This window comes from Trichoderma camerunense, assembly GCF_050948025.1.
Source record: "Trichoderma camerunense strain CBS 138272 chromosome Unknown V8C40scaffold_1, whole genome shotgun sequence".
Classification (NCBI taxonomy): domain Eukaryota; kingdom Fungi; phylum Ascomycota; class Sordariomycetes; order Hypocreales; family Hypocreaceae; genus Trichoderma; species Trichoderma camerunense.
The window spans coordinates 3,308,489-3,324,192 of NW_028145369.1; the positions used below are offsets into that span (position 1 = coordinate 3,308,489).

The 15,704-nt window shown below is 51.9% G+C and overlaps 4 protein-coding genes across 4 annotated transcripts; 2 read left to right on the forward strand and 2 right to left on the reverse strand.

Annotated features, from left to right (window-relative positions):
• The first annotated feature begins 2,122 nt into the window (after window positions 1–2,122).
• V8C40DRAFT_279584 (uncharacterized protein) lies at window positions 2,123–6,419 on the forward strand. Its single transcript, XM_083221255.1, has one exon. The coding sequence runs from the start codon at window positions 2,248–2,250 to the stop codon at window positions 6,295–6,297; it is 4,050 nt and encodes a 1,349-aa protein (XP_083079702.1). The 5' UTR covers window positions 2,123–2,247; the 3' UTR covers window positions 6,298–6,419.
• Window positions 6,420–7,312: 893 nt separating this feature from the next.
• V8C40DRAFT_20235 (cyclophilin-like domain-containing protein) lies at window positions 7,313–9,472 on the reverse strand. Its single transcript, XM_083211995.1, has 3 exons — window positions 8,821–9,472; window positions 8,614–8,740; window positions 7,313–8,552 (listed from the first exon to the last, which is right to left on the reverse strand). The coding sequence occupies exons 1-3, from the start codon at window positions 9,052–9,054 to the stop codon at window positions 7,795–7,797; spliced, it is 1,119 nt and encodes a 372-aa protein (XP_083079703.1). The 5' UTR covers window positions 9,055–9,472; the 3' UTR covers window positions 7,313–7,794.
• A 769-nt stretch (window positions 9,473–10,241) lies between these two features.
• Window positions 10,242–11,523, reverse strand: V8C40DRAFT_231460 (D-tyrosyl-tRNA(Tyr) deacylase). The gene is made up of 5 exons (XM_083212927.1): window positions 11,259–11,523; window positions 10,985–11,163; window positions 10,883–10,925; window positions 10,629–10,822; window positions 10,242–10,558 (listed from the first exon to the last, which is right to left on the reverse strand). Exons 1-5 carry the CDS (start codon window positions 11,365–11,367, stop codon window positions 10,514–10,516), a joined length of 570 nt encoding a protein of 189 aa, XP_083079704.1. The 5' UTR covers window positions 11,368–11,523; the 3' UTR covers window positions 10,242–10,513.
• Window positions 11,524–11,862: 339 nt separating this feature from the next.
• On the forward strand, window positions 11,863–14,975 carry V8C40DRAFT_231464 (Not1 N-terminal domain, CCR4-Not complex component-domain-containing protein). Its single transcript, XM_083212928.1, has 4 exons — window positions 11,863–12,430; window positions 12,513–13,593; window positions 13,702–14,215; window positions 14,274–14,975. Exons 1-4 carry the CDS (start codon window positions 12,176–12,178, stop codon window positions 14,332–14,334), a joined length of 1,911 nt encoding a protein of 636 aa, XP_083079705.1. The 5' UTR covers window positions 11,863–12,175; the 3' UTR covers window positions 14,335–14,975.
• Window positions 14,976–15,704: the final 729 nt, after the last annotated feature.

A 15,704-nucleotide genomic window follows, 5' to 3' on the forward strand; every position in this document is an offset into this window, starting at 1 on the left:
GTATAACGCATCACTAGCCGCAGGTAAGACTCTGGTCGCACGAAGCTCCGTTAATACAAGACGGGCACACTCACTGTCACAAGCTCACACGTCCTGTATCATCATCAGCCGCTAGGCTCTCCGGCCCTGGCGAGAAACATGACATGGACAGGCAGACGAGAGAGCAGTGGCGTCCGGCCCCCAGCTAGCAGCCCAAGATTGATTTGATTTCGTGGCATCGCTCTCTAATTTAGGCGGAACGAACACGGGTCGGTACGGCTGGAGATAGATAGCTTTGCTAGTGAGACCTCATCCCGTTGATGACAGACGGCCTGCTTGTACAAAGTATCAAAGCCCATTGCGCACAGCAAAGAGGCTCTGTCTCCGGTGATACCCTGACTTGGTGGTATGCTGCCTGTTGACTGTTGTCTGTTGCCTGCCGGTAGCTTGCGGCCTGGTAGTTGTTGGATATAGCACGGAGTTTCGTACTGTAGTAGTAATAGGAGCAGCCGTTCGGAGTACGGTTAGTACTCTAGTAATATTCGTACGAGGTGATGTGTAATATGTAAGATCCAAGGAACATCGTGTGTATCGACTGACAGCCTCGGGCTGAGCATGAGCCGTCTTCCAGGGGACGGGAAGGCTGCAACTGAGCATCGTTCCTGCTCAAGTACTGCTGACAGCCCCTTCCGCTTCCGCGTCTCCCATCAGAAGATTCTCATCGCACTTGTTCCATTTCCATTTCTCTGTACGCAACTGGAAGATTTCTTCAGCTTCACACTTCACACTTCACACACACCTCTCCTCGTGTTGCAATTGGATTTTTTTTTTCTTGGGCTCCAGATCCTTTTTGGGCGGTTCCTCTCACCTGTCGTTAGCTTCTGGCTTCACCTGCCGGAAGTGTCAAGAGGCCCGGTAGCGGCTTTTGAGGGGGGAGAAAACGAACAAGGTCTCCAAGGCAGCCAGCCCTCCAATTTTTTTTTTTGGAAAAAGCCAGAATTGCTGCAAAAAGGCAGAGAGAAATTCCCGAAAGCTGACATTGGCCGAGCCAGGCTGCCGGTCGACACGAGATCAAGTCCTGGGCACGTTTGCTACGAGGGCATCAAATTGCGGCGTTGCTGCTGCACAAACACCAAAAGGTCCTCGTTCTTTTCTTACTTCGTACATACGACACCGACTGCATCAAGCCTAGCACCGCACAAAAAGTACATTTTGCGATCTAGCATCTGCTCGCCAAGGCCACAGCAAGCGGATACAGCAGCACGGTGGCCAATTTGGGCCCATCTCGCCAGTCCATTTGTCCGGCCGAACGAACAAAATCCTCCTAGAGCTAGGCTTCAATTGCTTGTGCTTGTCCACCGCCCAACTGGCCATCCCACCGCTCTGGTCCCGTATCCCCGTAACCTCTCTGGCAGGGGCTCCGTTGGACTCCGTTGGATCGACACCGCAGCATCACGAATGCTTGGATGCCCCAAGGGGTCCCCGCTTGAGGACTTTGGTTTGCGCCTGTGTCCGCTGTGGGTATGCGAGCACAGTCGCTGAGACGGACGGGCCACTAGCATCCTCACACGACGTCAAGGCCCTTCTCAGAAGCCTCCGGCGACTTTTGGCCGGAACTCTATTCCCAGGGTGCGTCCGGCAGCCATACAGTGACTCGTACTTGTAAGCACGCCAAAGAGACAGCAAGTCGACTGAGGCGCTGCGCAGCCAAGGAGAGACTACTGCCGGTGCTGCCAGGGACAAGTCGGCGGCTTACCACGCGAGCTTGCAGCACGCAAACTCTCTCTGTGTGGTGTCTGCGTGTTTGGCAAGGGGATAACCAACCGTGGGCAATCCCGCAGATAGCTGGCACACACACTTTCACACACACACACTACAGAACACCACAGAACGCACTCTCCTCTCCTCTCCTCTCCTCTCTCCCCAAGTCATCGTGGGGAAGGGAACTGCGAGTACCTATCGTACTGTACTATACAGACCTAAGATCCAGATCCCTCCTCTCTGGCATCAGGTAAATTCACTCAGCGTCTTCCTCCCGCTCCGCCGAATCAGGTCTAACTGGCATCCTCGGTGTTCCGTCCACAGCACAATACCTACTAGCACCCATTGCTACCCTGCCGCATCCCCATTGTGCCTCCACTCCGGCCCTGTTGCAACCCCCATCTACGGTCCCCTAGTCCGCAACGTAGCGCCGCGAACAGTCGAGAACCCCGCTACGACCACGGCAGCGGCAGCATCGTCGGTATTGGAGCGTGAACGGCACGATACATGTACCTGAGAGTGACAAATGATAGTACTGATACCGGCGCAGCGGACGTTTCAACAAGCAGTCGTCGCCCATCGCCAGACCCAGCGTTCCGAAGACTAAGCAACGACCGTAGCAGCAGCGTCCAAGACGCCGTCAGTGCCAACAAGAACAACAACAGCCCGACAAGTGCTACAGGTACGACGAGTAGTGGCAATAGTAGCAGCGGCGACGTTCGATGTGGCACTGGAGTCCGCATGGTGTTGAACAATGGCATGAGCATGTCACCGCCAGTCATGGATGGATATGCAACCCGCCTGCACGAGGGCGGTAGCGATAGCGAGGACCAGGCCCTGCTGCAGCGGCAGCAGCAACGACAGGCCCAGGATCAGAGCCTAATCCAGAGTCGGCATTACCACCAGGGCCATATGCAGAAGCAGCGACAGCGGCCCCAAACCCCTCTCGAATTCCACCGGATCAACTTGGAGCGCCTCAGCGCTTCGAATCTCAGGTCTTCATTTAGGGTCAATGCCAGCCCGAGACCTGGTCGTTCCATCACACCTGACCTCCCTCCAGGTCAAGGTGGTGCTGCGAGCGCTGCGCTTTCTGATTCAACCATGGCCCACCCATCCCGCGGCATTGGTTCTCAGCAGGGCTCGCCTAGGTCTATCCCGGGCAGCATTGGCCGTCGCCAAGGTGTCGTCTTCACCAGCGATGCTGCTTGCGATTCTTCGGATGGCACAGACTCCAGCCCCGCGACTCACCAGCAGAGAAGTTCAAACGGTCCCCCGATACGGCCCAGGACGCGCACAATGGACGCCTCTATGCTAGGGCCACGAGGGCCGTCTTCAGCAGCCGAGTTTCGACATCGAGTTAGCAGCGTCTCGTCCGGGTCGCAGCCCTCCATCGACGACCCAAAATCGTTGACGCCAAGTTCGGACCCGAGCTACTCGACGATACCGACCGTCAGAGTCCCGGAAATCTCAACCCCAACCTCCGCCTCCAAGGACAAGAGCAAATCATCTCACCACAATCGACGGCTTCTCAAGCGTCAACCTTCTCGACCGACTTCGCCATTGGTCGCACCCCAGCCCTCTGTCGATTCCTTCCCGTACCCCATCCCAACCGACGATGCGAACCGCCTAATATCGCTAATGAAGGCTCTCGGCGGGCGAATGCGTGGCGAACTAGAATACCAGGGTGAGTATCAGGGAACATGGCACACCGGAATGGCGTACATCGACGAGGAGAAGGGCACTCTCATGTTCGGGCTGGGCCATACCGGCCAGAGCGCTTCCTTCCACATCCCTCTAGTTTCCGACCTGCGAGGCTGCAAAGTTCACGTCACAGGCTACCCCGATGCCGAGAGGGAATGCCTAGAGATTGTCCCCAACCAACTGGGCCTGGAGCTTCTGCTTAGGCCCATTATATCGGAAGAGCTAGAGCTGTGGCTCGCGGCGCTCTTGTGCTGGCAGCAGCTCGCGCCTCTCAACCTCAAAGTACCCAACGGAAAACCCAACAGCCCTTCAGGGCCCATTCGCCCCGAGATGAGGCGGCGGGCCAAGTCGAGCGATGCGGCGAGAGCCACAAACATCATCAAGGTCGGCAAGTTCATGCTCTGGGACAAGGGCCCTCCAAGGTCAGCACGTGCCGTTGTCCAGCGATCGTCAACGAGGGATCTCATGCACCCTTCCATGTTTTGGAGAAGGATTTCATGCGTTTTACAGGATAATGGAGAGTTTAGGCTCCTGATGGAGAACGACGTCTCAGTCTTGTCTAGCATCGAACTGTCGCAGCTTTCCCGGTGCGCCATCCAGGGCCTCGACCGCAGCGTCCTGGAGGAAGAATATTGCATTGCTATTTTCCCCATCTATGCCTCCACGGCCACCCACGTTTCCATTTTCCGACCCGTCTATCTTGCCGTCGACAGCCGCATCGACTTCGAGGTTTGGTTCGCCCTGCTTCGGACATTTGCCGTTCCCGACATCTTCTGCCTGGACGACCCTCAGACGGATGAGATTCAGGATGTTGCCGATATCGAGAAAGATCAACCGGGAGAGGTTTTCCGCATGGAGAAAATCATCAGAGTTAGAGTGATAGAGGCCAAGATCAAGGCCACTCCAAGCGTTGAATGGTTTTCGCCTGAGAAGTGCGGCAGAGTTGGCCCGGATCCTTTAGTCGGAAGCTATCTGGCAGAAGTTATCTTAGATGGCGAAGTCAGAGCCAGAACGACTACCAAGATGGATACAAAGAATCCCTTTTGGAGAGAGGATTGCGAGTTTAACGATTTACCGCCGATAATTCAAGACCTCTCCATTGTGCTAAAGCGAGTGGACTGCGGGCCTGACGGGTACTCAAAGTCGGCAAGCTCACCAGAGATTATTTGCGGGAGCGTAAGAATCCCCTTGAACGACTTAGAGAGAGGCCAGGGACAGGAACAGTGGCAGCCCATCTTGGATGAAAAACAACAGAATATTGGGTCGATGCTAATCAAGGTGTTTCACGACGAGCATGTTGCCCTTCTGTCGAAAGAATACGAGCCACTATCCGAGATTCTGCACCGATTCCCTACAGGCCTGACCACACTCATCTCTGCATCTCTGCCCGGCCAGCTTCGGACACTATCGGAGCTGTTTCTCAACATCTTCCAGGCCTCTGGTTCTGCAAGCGAGTGGCTAATGGCTCTGGTTGAGGATGAGATTGATGGAATAGGAAGCCAGACCTCAATCAAGAAGTACCGGTTCAGCAATAGACTCAAATCGAGTGAATCGATGGAATCCTCCAACGAGCGAGAGCTGATGGTCCGCGACATCCACAGGACACTGGCCGGAGAGGCCAACTTACTCTTCAGAGGTAACTCGTTGCTAACACAGTCTCTCGAGTTCCACATGCGACGTTTGGGCAAAGAATACCTGGAAGAAATATTACAGGACAAGATATACGAGATTAACGAATTGAATCCGGATTGCGAGGTTGATCCGAGCAAGCTAGCACACACCGGAGGAGACCTGGATCAACACTGGGGCCGTCTTATCCACCTCACGACGGAAATCTGGTTGTGCATCGCAGATTCGGCCGAAAGGATACCGGCAGAGTTGAGACACGTTCTCAAATACATACGTGCCGTAGCCGACGACCGCTATGGCGACTTCCTCCGCACCGTCAGCTACACATCCATCTCGGGTTTCCTTTTCTTGCGATTCATATGCCCTGCTATCCTCTCACCCAAGCTGTTTGGGTTACTTCGAGATCATCCTAGACCACAAGCACAACGTACCTTGACGCTCATAGCCAAGGCACTACAGAAACTTTCCAACCTTTCAACGTTTGGAAAGCGAGAAGAATATATGGAACCGATGAACCGCTTCCTAACTCAACAACGGCAGACTTTCCGAGGCTTCATCGACCACGTTTGTGGCATCCCAGCCGATCGAGGCGGCCGCACCCTACCCCCTAGCTATATCACACCTGTCACCATCCTGAACCGCTTGGGGCCTACAGCACGCGAAGGATTCCCCAGTCTACCGTACTTGATCGACCAGGCCCGGGGCTTCGCGAGTCTCGTCAAGTTATGGGTGGATTCGCGTCCCATTGACGTCAAGCAGTCCCAGGTAGATGGAGAGTTGTTGATATTTAACGACTTGTGCTTTGGTTTGCAAAAGCGCGCCGACGCTTGCCTAGCCAAAGTGGTGGATTTCCGGAACAGAGAGGTCCCTTCGTTCATGTCTGCCGACCAACTTGCCGAAATCCTGGAACAGGTCAATTTTACCGGACCGTATCACCCATATTACGTAGGAAACCCATCCTCTATGCCCAGCAGCAACGAGCGGCCCCCCGGTAGCTCTAGCAGCGATGGGGGCGGGGAATCGAAAGAAAAAAGACGCAGTAAAGAATGGAAGCGCGGAAGAGACGAGGCGGACTCGAAAAAGGGGAACAGTCCCCGAAACACAAGCGGCTCGGCCACCGGGAGTGTGAAGCAGAAGAATGGAAAAGTTGGCAGGAGTCTTTTAAGCGGCATCATGAAGATTGGGGGCTCGAGAGCCGAGAGTCCAGAAACCAAAGGGTCAAGATGAGCCCGCATTTCCTCTTCTTTGGATATATATACACGCGCACAAACATATACATGACTTGAATTGTGGAGAGTATCAACCTACGAAGAATCCACACAAGGGGAATCCCTTTGCACCGGCTTTTGATTATCTTTGTTTTTTCCTTTTCTCTTCATTTTTATTTCTTACTTTCCACTTTGACTCAGGCTATCTACATCTAGCTCTTGTCTGGTTTTTCTTTAGACGTCTTCCGGTTGGATACACAAAATGGTGTTGGGACATAATGGCTCTTGCATGGAGAAAGTTGTCGAAAGCTTCACTCCCATCTTTCATTACGCTCTTTTCATTTTATATATTTTATATATTTTTCCCTCTATATCCTTTTCAAAGCTGTCTTTTCCGTATCGGATGGATGGGCTGAATAGATTATGGGGACTTATCATCATCATCACTGGAGGTCCTCTCGTTTTCATATATACATTATCGCAGTTTGATCCCTGTTTTTCTCTTTTCCCTCGCTGTCTAAAAGGGCTTGGCTCGTGTGCATGGTCCTTGTGATGTGGCATCAATGGCTAATTAGATATACATGAGGGAAAGGGGGGAAATAAGGGAAAAAAGATACCACCCAGCTCTCGTTACTGTTGTTTTCCTGAGTCCTTTCTTTACCGTTTCCCACTTTGTTGTTTTCCGATTTTGATATCAAAAGGTGCCTTTTGTGAACGGAGGGAGGCTTCATTCCTACCCTCTTCTCATTTGTCTTTTCTCTTCTAATTTTCCCTCTGGTGTTTTTTCCGCCCAGTTCGCAAATGTTGGATGAGGATTCCCTTGAGATGGTAATCGGGTCTTGGGAGCATATTATATGTATGTTTATGCGAAAAATCGGCAAAGCATTCTTGTGAGATGGATGGGGCTTTTTGTGGCCAGTTGTGTTTTTGATGGGCTTTTTTCTGGCCAGTTGTGTTTTTTTTGGCAGTAAAGCATCGAGGGAGGGGGAGGAAAGGGCTTGGAATAAGCAAACGATATCCAACTTACCCTTTTTCTTCTTCTTATTTTCTAGATAACTTTGTTTCTTTCTTACCTTCTTTTCTATTCTTCTCTACGTGACTTTTTTTCTCCTTGTTGTCGTGCTCTTATGGTTGCTTCTTTCGTTTGGCTTTTGTAATAAGCTCTCTCTCTCTCTTTTGTATCTACGACACTTTGTTCACTGTGACAACTCTTTTTTGTTTTTGCTTTCACTTGATACGTAATACCATATAAAGCTAATTAAGGCAACACAATTTGAACTTTTTTTATTTTATTTATGCGTGTGTGTAAATAAGTGTGCTGGTGGTATCTTCCCTCCTTCTTCCACGTTAAACTTATCGCAGATAGTCTGCTGGTTTTCTTGCTCTAACCTTTACGCCTCCCATGCTTAATAAAGATGTTTTTTTTTCAACCACTTGTCCGCCATATCCCCCGTTTTGCTGTTCTTACTTATATGTTTGCTTGTTTTGATCGTTTTCAGATACTAGAAATATTCATTTACTGAAAGAACTTCTTGTACGCGGCCTTCTCCTTTGCCGCCTTGGCAGCGGCCTTGGTTCGCACCGCGTTGAGCTCGACGTTGACGGCCGAGTCGTTGGGTGCTAGCTTGTGAGCCTCCTCGAGATCCTTGAGGGCCTCCTCCTCGTCCTTTTGACGGACGTTGGCAAAGCCACGGCGGTAAAAGGCCTTTGCTCGGTCGGCGGGGGCGATGCCGGCAATGGCGAGGGCGGACGTGGCGCTGCGGACGGCCTCTGACCAGGCCTCTAGCTTGATGTGCAGGAGAGCAGAGTTGTTGTTGAGGGAGAAGCGGAGGGCGTCGAGCTGGGCCTTGCCTTCGGGCCAGTCATCCAAGTCAGGCTCCTCGTTGAGGTACCGCAGGCCCTTTTCGTACTTCTCAAGACCGAGAGTGATGTTGCCGGCCTTGAACGCCTTGTTGCCAAAGTCTTTGCAGTCTGAGGCAATCTTGTGGGTAGTCTTGGCATCGGGGGGCGTAGCGCAGTCCTCGGGGAAGTCTTCGTGGGGATCGCCCAGAGCATCGGGCTGCTTGACGTCGGCGCTCAGGGCTTCATCACCGGAGAGCTCGCCACAGTCGGCGATGACGGCGTCGCGGGAGGGTCGGTCGCCAGCCTCGGTGCGGACGTTTTCGATTTGGCGGACGATGGACTTGCCGTTGAGGACTTCGCCAAAGACCACGTGCTTGCCATCCAGATGAGGCGTGGGGACAGTGGTGATGAAGAATTGAGAGCCGTTGGTGTCTGGGATAAAACACATTGGTTAGATGAAGCTTTGGAGCACACGGAGAAAGATGTAACGTACTAGGGCCGGCGTTGGCCATGGATAGCAGGAAGGGCTTCTCGTGCTTCTTGGGGAAAGCCTCGTCCTCGAACTTGGCGCCATAGATGGATTCACCACCAGTGCCGTCTCCAGCTGTGAAATCACCACCCTGCAAAAGCCCATGTTAGAAAAAGTTCTGCGCAGAGGTCGTGCAACTAAAACAAGAGAGCAACGCAGGTTCGGTCATACCTGAATCATAAACTGCTTGATTACTCGGTGGAAGGTGGAGCCCTTGTAATGCAGAGGCTTGCCTGACTTGCCCACTCCCTTCTCGCCAGTGCAAAGAGCACGGAAGTTCTCGGCCGTCTTGGGCACGAGATCAGAGTACAGCTCCATGTTGATTCGACCAAGAGGCTTGCCTCCAAGCGTGATGTCGAAGAAGACGCGGGGGCGCGCGGCCTTGGTCTCGGTTTCGGAAGCCATAGCGAGAGGAGTTGTGGAGAGAATTGGAATTTATTAGTGGGAAGAGAATCGAATTGGAGGAATCTGATCTGGTGAGTGAGGGAGAGAGAAAAAAAGAGGTTTAAAAGCTGGCGAGTCGTGGAACGGGCAAAAGAAGCACGTCTGCCTGCAAAGATTCCTTGGGTTTCTCTGGATATGACGATGCGGGGTCGAGCTAGCGATGGGTGCTTTGGCCAAGCGAGGCAGAGCAGAGGCGGGCTGGAAATGGGAAGAATTGCGAGAGGAAGAGAGAAAGGGTGCAAGAGGAAGAAAGAGGGAGAGAAAAAAATTAGATTGATGGAGAGGAGAAGGAGAGGAGGAGAGAAGAGAGGGGAGCTACAAAGCTACAAAGCTACATGATACAGAGCTACCTACGCGATGACCTGACCTGATCAGAGGCAGCCGACGGAGAGCGAATCAATTCATCAATCAAACAATCACAGTTAATCGATACCTGCTGCCTTGTACTATTAATATGTACCCAAAGTACCTGATTAGGTTGTATTGACTGAATTTTGCCTCAATTCTCACATTACTCTTGGGCTCGTGCTAGTTCTAGAGCTCGTATACCTACCTGTAAGCCCAACTTGTTGCTGACATCGGTTCAATGGATTCTTTGCCTCAATAACTCTTCACTGCCGCTGCCCCTCCATTGATGCTTCCGGCTGCCCCTCCATCGGCAAGGTCAGGCATCATTTCAGTGCTTGCAGTGGGGATTCGCCAATGGTGTTAGTGGCAGCGTTAGTGTCCAACCCCCGCCGCCGTGGAAGTTTCTAGCAGAGGTGACTGGCTGGTGTTTCTGGGCCGCAGCGCATTTGCATGGATGCGATATGATGTACATGCGGTACAAACACATCATTGCAGCCCTACCTTTACCATATCAAGCTGGACAACCAGACTATATTCGAGTACAATCAATGAGAACCGCTGTAGAGTACAAGGGAGTAGCATGTGCATAATCTATAGCATCATGCTCGTGAGTACTAGGTATGTACTGTATGTAGGTAATCTGCACGCATCGGTACATGTATGCATGGGTTGGGGCAACCTTGTCACCAACAACTGCAGAGCTTTGGCCGGTAAGGATGCGTGATCAGGCTCACGGTGAACAGCCCTTTGTCCGAGCATTAAATGGTATCGGGGGTTTTTCTCTCTCCATCTTACTACTCAAGCTGCTGCATGGAACAGTTCTCAAATTTGAAAATCAATGCAAGTGATCAGTCACTTGCGGTGGCCTACCTAGGTAGAACTAACATGCCGCTATTGAATCATCGTCATCAGCTGTAGCCCGGCACTTGTTTAGGCATCAAGTAGTAATCCCAATCGCTCTATATTACCATCTTGTATCCATTCCAAACAAGGTAATCCATATACTCTATATACTGTATTGAATTCTATCCCATTCATCGTATGCATCATGTCGCCATCATCGTGTTTCACACTACCTCTCAGACACCGGTGCGCCGGCTTGGAGCTCCAAGGTAACCTATCAAGATCAACCGATATTAGCACAGCATCAACGATGAGAGACTGGCTCTAGCCCAGCAGTGACTTACCGGTCCATCGTTAACAAGGGCAACCTCCATCATGGCCTGGAATTTACCGTCCTTGACTCGATCCACCTGGTACATGTCCTTGACCTTCTGGACAAAGTAGTGATACAGCCGACTCGCTTCTTCGGGATTCGCCGCGCCGTGGAAATCTGGCTTGGTGCCCTTCTTCGTCTTTGCCAACAGGGTAAACTGAGATACTGGATAATTCATCCATGAGCTTTGAAACATGTCGACAAGCTGGCCAAGCTAGTACTCACCGCATAGAACCTCGCCCTCAATGTCTGTTACACTCCTTTTCCACTGTCGCCAATCACCGCCATCAGCTGTGTCTCACAGCCCAACAGGGGGCCTTCACTTACTCGTCCTCCATCCTCGTCGTCCCAAAGTTTCATCTTGACAACTTTGTTGGCCAGTGAATCAGCCTCCTTTTCTGTGTCGCCAGGCGCAACCGCGGCAAACACGAGCACGCCTCGGCCAATGGACGACACAAGCTCCTTTTCTACCGTCACAGACGCAGAGAGCACACGCTGGATTATTGCTTCACATTGCAAGTATTAGATGACATTGTCATGCTACTGTATTTTGTATACATGGAATCTTGTCCAGATAAAAGAGTAGGAAAGTCTTACCTACCCTTCATTGTGACAGCCGGTCTCGGAACCAAGCGCAAAAGGTTGGAATGTTTTAGAGGAAGAATAGGGTAGAAACTTAAATTTGACAGCCTTGCTCCCCTCACTCGCATAAGCCAAAAGAGAGACAAGGTTATCTATCCGCTGAACAGGAAATGTAGTTAAAGAGTACAGATACCAAAGAACAAATTCTGTAGCGAGACCGGCGATTTATCAACGCCTTGGCAGGAAAAGATGCCTTAATGACTATATAAATGCCTTGAATCGCGTATCAAAGTCTTGTGTCATGTGAGTAACGGCGTAGCCACTTATCAGACATCCCACACGGCGCAAGTACCTCATGATAGAGACAATCGAGTTTGATGGTAAAAATCCCTGCTGAAGCCTAGGAGATTTTGTATATAAAACAGCCAATTGTGTCATCTAAGTAATTTCATAATCGATAATGTCATTTAAACTGAGTTATATCACATTTTTAACAATTTTCCGCCGCAATCCTTGTTCGATCGGCTAATTGCCGCACAGCAATCGATACATGCCGCCTGCTAGCCCGTGCAGCCTCGCGACTTGGCCTCATCAACTTCAATCTCGCACGTCCAACGCTTTCAAAGGCTTTTCCAGCTCAATATCGCCACCACGACGTCTGGACAGCGCTCCGGAATCACCTCTCGAGACGGCCGCCTCTGTCGCTTCTTTGCCGCGCACTCGTGCCTCGCAACTGTCACGTGGCGCATGCCGGATCTCGCCTGCATACCTTTGGCCATAAAGGTTGCCCCACGAAAACGGACCAAGTCTCGACCTCCCCTCTGACGAAACTCTCACTGCACCCCCTTTGCAGGACCGCTGCGGAAACTTCACAGGCACAAAGCACAAACCGGAAAGGACGCCGCTCGGGCTTTTCTCCCTCCCCCTCCCGACAAAATGGCGGCGAGGAAACTACAACAAGAAGTCGACAAGTGCTTCAAAAAGGTGGCGGAAGGCGTTGCCGAGTTCGAGGCCATTTACGAAAAGATTGAGCAGTCAAATAACCCGGCCCAGAAGGAGAAGCTGGAAGACAACCTCAAGCGCGAAATCAAGAAGTTGCAAAGACTGCGCGACCAGATCAAAACATGGGCCGCCAGCAACGACATCAAGGACAAGGCTCCCTTATTGGAGCACCGCAAACTGATTGAGACTGTTGGTGGACCCCCAGTAATGTTGGGCATTGATGCATGTTCCGGCGCATACTGATGTACTTTTTTTCTCTCGACCCTTTTAGCAAATGGAAAAGTTCAAGGCCGTGGAGAAGGCCATGAAGACGAAAGCATACTCCAAAGTGGGCCTCGAGGCCGCCGCGAAATTGGATCCCAAAGAACAGGCCAAAGTAGAGGCATGCGAGTTTTTGAGCAACATGGTTGATGAGCTGGAGCTACAGATCGAGACGTTAGAGGCCGAGAACGAATCCATACAAGCCACCCTGAAAAAGGGCAAGAACAAGACCGCCCAAGAGAACCGCATGGCCGAGATCGACCAGATCATCGAACGACACAAGTGGCATCAAGGCAAGCTGGAGCTGATTCGGAGAACGCTGGAGAACGGAGGCATCGACACCGACCAGGTGGAAGGCTTGAAAGAGCAAATCAGCTACTATGTGTCCGACGGTATGAACGAAGACTACATTGATGACGAGGAGATCTACGACGAGCTGGACCTGGAGGAAGAGGAAGGCGTCTTTGGCATGGGCCAGGACACGGAGAAGAACTCATCCCAGGACACCCAATCCATACAAGACGACGTCCACGATCTCGAACCGCCGCCTAAAGCGAAGAAGGCCGTCAAGGATACCGACTCCGTGGCGTCGTCAACGCGGGGGAAATCGGCGTCCAAGTCCCCCTTACCGGCACTGGCGACACTGCATACACCGTTATCAACGATAGGGAATGGGGGGAGCGGTAGCCCTGCCATGAAGCCTGCTTCCATCCCCACAAGGCCGGCAGGGGAGGGGCTCAAGTATGCATCTGCCGCGGCCGCAGCGGCAGCCAGCGATAAGAACAACGTCGGCATTGCTCCTCTACCACCGCCACCAGGCTTCAACATGGGCATCTCGCCGCTGCCCCCCGCGCAGTCGAGGACGAGCGCAACAAACTCCCCCGCCGTCTCGTTCGTGCAGCCCGTTCAGGCTCCAACGCCACAATCCTCCGAACCCAAGCAGCCTGCGCCTGTGGCTGCACCGGTCCCGGCACCCGCACCCGTGGCCAACGAGAATGCCGAGCCTCCAAGTACGAAGCCGACGAAGAAATCAAAGGCATCAGGAAAGCAGCCGGCTACCTCGGAGGCATCGCAATCGGAGTCTACTGCCGGTAAGTTATTTAGAAGACAAGATTTGTTTCATCTTCATCCCTTCATCAGTCCCATCTCCATCTCCATCGTCATCACTTAGGGCGTCTCTGCTGACAGTCCAAACGCAGCCCCTCATACCAACGGATCCACAAACGGCGTCAAGTCTATTACGGAAGAGCGTGAAGAGGAGTCCATCTACCACCTACCTGCATCTTTACAAGACCTCGTTGATTCGTATGAGACGGCACGAAAGCGGCCGTACCAGCCTCTATCGCAGTCCACTCTGAGTCTTATGAAGTCGAGTCAACTCAGCTATCCAAGTGCTTTCGAGGCCGATATCCCGAGGACGTATCGCCCTGACCTACCTGTGCCACAAACTGGGTCCGGGTTCCCCACGCAGCCATTGCCCATATTCGATGACCCCCGGCTTTACTCGAGGATAGATCCCGACACGCTGTTCTACGTATTCTATTACAAGCAAGGAACAGCGCAGCAATACTTGGCTGCAAAGGCGCTGAAAGACCAGAGCTGGCGGTTCCACAAGCAATACCAGACATGGTTCCAGCGACATGAGGAGCCCAAGAACATCACCGAAGAGTTCGAGCAGGGCACTTACCGGTTCTTTGATTACGAGAGCACTTGGTAAGACCACCCATCTCGGCTACACCCGAGTTGAACTTATATTAATACACTGCAATAGGATGAACCGAAGAAAGGCAGACTTCAAGTTTGCCTACAAATTTCTCGAGGATGACATTTAGGACAGTTGTTGGCTTTTATGATGGGACGCACGGGCTAGGCTGGGACTTACATGTTGTTTTCGCTCTTGTTTCCGTGACTTTTCCATGAGGGTTTTTTCTTTTCTTCTTCTTTTCTTTATGGGAGTTCTAAGAGAGCATCATAGTAGCCGCGAGTATGCGCTACCAAAGTTGGGTTTCTCAAACGGGAATAACTAGTGCCAGAATAATCCATATGAGGCGGCCTTTTTTCATCCGCACAGGGAATTTGTTTGCCCTTTTGGCTTTTCTCCTCCTTCACTCTTTGCTTGTTAGAGTGTGAATGATGCGATACTTGTGGAAAGAGGTTATTAGGATGCTAATTGGACTCATAGAATAGGGCATGGCTCGACGACTTGCGATATTCGGCTTCAGATGCTAAACTTTAGGGTGAGTATGCCCTCATATTCCACGACTGGGACCTTTGGCGCATCATACGTTAGCGCCCTGCAGGGACTATGGAGTCATTGAGCAACATGCTGGTTCCCAGGACAAGAGAGAGGGTGTCAAGCACAGCCTCCCATGTACAGTACACCCAAAAGGGACTCGAAGCGGATAGAGACAGCGACTCAGCTCGAAAGCTCAATAGCAGCTCCCAAAGTCCCTGGTTCACCCCGGACAGTCGCTAAGTTGTGCCAAGACCTCCCCATAACGTGGCTGTTGGCACCTATCGCAGCTGTCCTCACAACAGCAGTTGACGGGGGGTTCTTATTAGCTCAAAGGGCATAGCCGTGGGGTTGGCGTTGGCGGCTGAAGGTGGCGATTTTGCAACGATCGAGATACGAAGTACCAAGGCCTATCCCGTCCCCCCACAGAGTCCCCTCTCCTCTCCACCGAGTCAAGATGCTTGCAGATGCCTATCTCGAAACCCCCCTCGCGACTTCGGGATTTCTAGACTGAAGCGGGGAAAACAGACGGAAAAAAAAAGGGGGCCAGAATGCTACTGCATCATGTCGAGGCATGACTCGCCAAAGTATAATCTCACCAAACCTTTTGAGCAAGGTGGAGATTTAGCATTGGGTATGTGCGCTCTCGCACGCATCGCATCTGTGTGCGTATGGTATGTGTGTATATACAATCTGATCCGCAAATTCCCATGTGTTTCATGCTGTCAGCGCGCTCTAGATCTCACATCTGAGTAGATAGTTTCCGCGCCGGGCCTTGTCATGTCCACTGCAGGTACGGGAACGTGTATGTGACAGGAGGGGGGCCGGGTAGGATCCACTATATAATCGAGATTGGCATATCGGGAGCTAGGTTGTTTGAGGAACTGTGTTGTTTTATATGTGTTGCTTTATATGTTTTGCGTGTTGGACATGCAGCATCTTGAGGTTCACTACTCTAGAGGGGACCCA